The 3,496-nt window shown below is 36.5% G+C and overlaps 1 protein-coding gene across 2 annotated transcripts in view; it reads right to left on the minus strand.

The window, feature by feature from the left end:
- CRYGS (crystallin gamma S) overlaps positions 1-2,978 on the minus strand; it is a 13,501-nt gene extending 10,523 nt beyond the window's left edge. The window contains exon 1 of one of the 2 annotated variants that reach the window (XM_019667731.1): positions 2,845-2,978. In XM_019667731.1, coding sequence (XP_019523276.1) covers positions 2,845-2,976 — 132 coding nt within the window. In that variant the 5' untranslated portion in view covers positions 2,977-2,978. The other variant, XM_019667723.1, reaches the window with a different exon arrangement.
- Positions 2,979-3,496: the final 518 nt, after the last annotated feature.

Below are 3,496 nucleotides of genomic sequence, written 5' to 3' on the forward strand. Positions count from 1 at the left end.
CTCAAGGCAAGGACAAGACCACTCCATAATCTCAGTCCAGACAAAAATCAAAAACATTTTGTGGTCCAGATCACAAAAAATAACCAAACATCACCCATTCCTGGCTAACGCGTAACTGCTATTTCTTTACAATGGTAGTTTTAGCTCAACTTTATTCCTCCCACCTTTAATATAAAAATTAAGATACCAAATCATAGAATTAGTCTTGCCTCCATATAGCATCCAACCCACAACAAAGCATTGCTTCCTAGAACCCTCCCCCAAATCACCTAACACAAGCCAAAATCCAATTCTAAATTCGTTTTAACACTCTTTTACTAAGATGATGCACAATCCTCTCCCTACTTTCAATGAGTAATAAAATCCAGCTTTGTTCCACATACATGTTCCTGGTGGTCTTTGGCCAGAGGGCAATGACTAGCAAGAAGACTGTAGTATGGCAGAAGGGGAGTGAATGGGGGAGAGAATGGCAGAGAACGAGGCAGGAGGGCCTGGTAGGTATGGCAAAGGTTTTATATTTCACTCCAAGTATGATGGGAAGCCATTAGAGGGGTCAGAGCATAGAAATGACACGATCTAATCTCTTTTAAAGGATCATGTTGGCAGTTTGTTTTCAAATTGATCAATCATTCTTCTGTCTTCCTATATTTCCAAAGTTAAATTGAGTGTTTTTCCTTGTTTCTAGTGTTATACGGGATCTTATCGCTTGAATACACTATGATTCAGAGTCAACATTTATCAAATACCACATTCCAGACTCTGCACATGGGTAGATACCTAGAAAATCAAGGTATCTAAATACTAGGGGCATTCAAATGATAGAATTGCTTTAAAAGGATGTTTTTTCCAAGTGATCATTTTTATATCACATCTTTATAATTATTATGCATAGTATAGTATATTTTATATGTAGCAGTAATTTACAAGAAATAATACAGACCCTAACATCCCAGGCTCTGGAACCAGGTTGAGTAGTTGTGAATACCAGCTCCTGTGTGACTCTGGGTAAATTACTTAATCTCTTACTTCCTCAGTTTCCTCATCTGTAATAGGGTATTGTTATGAAGAATAAATGAGTTAATACATAGAAGGTGCTTAGAATGGTATTGACACCTAGCAAGTGCTCCATACATGTCATCATCATTATTAATGATATGCTAAACTGAGAATGACTGGTGTGTAAGTATTTTTTTTTAAAGATTTTATTGGGGAATTTATTGGGNCATGAACTCAAAGAAGTTCATTTGACGGCGCATATAAACATCTGCAATATGCTCATTAAACGTGAGGAAAACAATCCTTTTTTGAAGCGACTGATAACTGGTAATGAGAAGTGGATTGTTTACAACAATGTGGTGTGCACACAGTCTTGGTCCTGACGTGATGATTCGCCTCAAACGACATTGAAAGCATTCATTCATCAAAGGAAGGTTATGCTCTTAATGTGGTGGGATTTTAAAGGTGTCACGTTTTTTGAGCTCCTACCAAAGAACCAAACAATCAATTCGAATGTGCACTGTCGGCAACTGGACAGTTTGAACGAATCCATCATCCAGAAATGGCCAGAGCTTGTTAATTGTAAAGGAGTTGTGTTCCATTGTGACAACGCGAGACCACACACAAGTTTAACCACCTGTCAAAAATTATTGGAGCTTGGATGGGATGTGTTGCCACACCCACCATATTCTCCTGACCTTGCGCCATCAGACTTCCACTTGTTTTGTTCTCTTCAAAACTTCTTGCGTGGTATAACGTTCAATTCAGATGAGGCTGTAAATCAGCACCTTGTTCAGTTTTTCGCAAATAAAGTCAGGTCTTTCTATGAATGAGGAATTATGAAGCTCATTGAAAGATGGCAAAATGTTATCGAACAAAACGGGCAATATATCATTGATTGATTTTAGTTGTTCAAATAAATAAATGACTTTTGAAAAACAGACAAAATGTCATGACTTTTCTGACAATCCAATACATGCCTGAATACTTAAGGTAAAAGTATTAAGCCTGGTATTTATTTTCAAATGGTTTAGTAAAAAGAGAGAAACAGAAAGACGTCAAACAGGGCAAAATGTTAACAATTGGAGGATACAAGTGAAGGGAGTATGAGTATTCATTCAACATTCTTTCCTTATTCTTTTAAGATTCAATGGGTTTGAAAAATTTCAAAGTAAAAAGTTATGGGGAAAAATCAGGCAACAATGGCTTTGCCTTATCCCACCGGACAGTGGAAAAGCTAAAAAGGGAATGAAGATATATTTCCTCATTCCCAAAGGCCAGCCTGAGAGATATCCAGTCCAACAATTACAAATTGAATATTGTAGAGGCAATATTCCTAACTTAATAAGCACTTTATTTGGAGAAAGGGATACGAGTAACTCCTTGAATGAAGGAGATATGTAGGATAATTCACTGGATAGGTCCATCCACCATGCCCTTTTAAAATATTAATGGTTGAGGCTAAATTTCACAAAACAAATTTTGAACTGAACACTAAGTTTTCTATTCCACATAATCCTCTTATCAGCATGTCTTCTGCTTTTGGGAGTTCACAGAATATTAGTTGCTGGAAAACAGAAGTCATGATATTTATGTATCATATACCTGTACAGTATTCAATGTAGCACCACACATAAAGATAACCCCTTAATGGGCGGTTTGATAATTCTGTTAGAGTAGAAAATATAATAAGCATTTCTTAATCTTCTCTCCCAAACCCAACCTTCTAACCACTATCATACTCACCTCTAGCCAAAGAAGCAAAAGCTTTTCTTCATGTTTCTTTGAATGTGTCATTAGGTGAAAAGAAATTGTGTAGGCTAAAAATCAGCAGGACCATTTACTTACCTTGGTTCCAGTTTTTGACATTTTGGATGCATAGATCAGTTTCCCCAATGCTGAAATTTGGGAATAGCTAGAGTTAGAGGTACACAGACTTTTATACTGGGTTGGTTTCAAATCAAACATTTGCTTACTCATGAGAATAGGATCCAACAATTGAGTCAGTCCTTTAGAGGCTATTGATGGTTTCTAGAAAAACAATTGGGATTATGAAATAAAGGGACGCTTCAGTACCCACTTTAATGCTTACCAAGCCTTGTTGCATTATAGACTTTGCTGAGTCAAGACACTAAAACTCAGCCAAAGTTTTGAAAATTAAAAATAAAAAAGGCCCTCTTTCCTGGGCAATTTGACTTTCTAGCAATCAGCCACTTTGAAATCCCTGTCTTTTTTTCCTTCAACAAAGCTTGCAGATGAGTCAAAAGGATGTCCTCTATTTCTGAACAGAAGTGACATGTTCCAAAGCAACATAACTTATATAACTAAAGGCAATGCATGGTCTGTCCTACAAAGGACATTTTTGAGACAATCAGCAAGAATTTTAATACTAACTGTATGTTAGATAGTACTACTGCACTAATGTTAAACTTCCTAAATTTAATCATTATACTGTGACGAGCTAGGTAAGAGAATATCTTTGTTTTTAGGAAATACACAC

Source organism: Hipposideros armiger, unplaced genomic scaffold (assembly GCF_001890085.2).
Source record: "Hipposideros armiger isolate ML-2016 unplaced genomic scaffold, ASM189008v1 scaffold_14, whole genome shotgun sequence".
Lineage (NCBI taxonomy): Eukaryota > Metazoa > Chordata > Mammalia > Chiroptera > Hipposideridae > Hipposideros > Hipposideros armiger.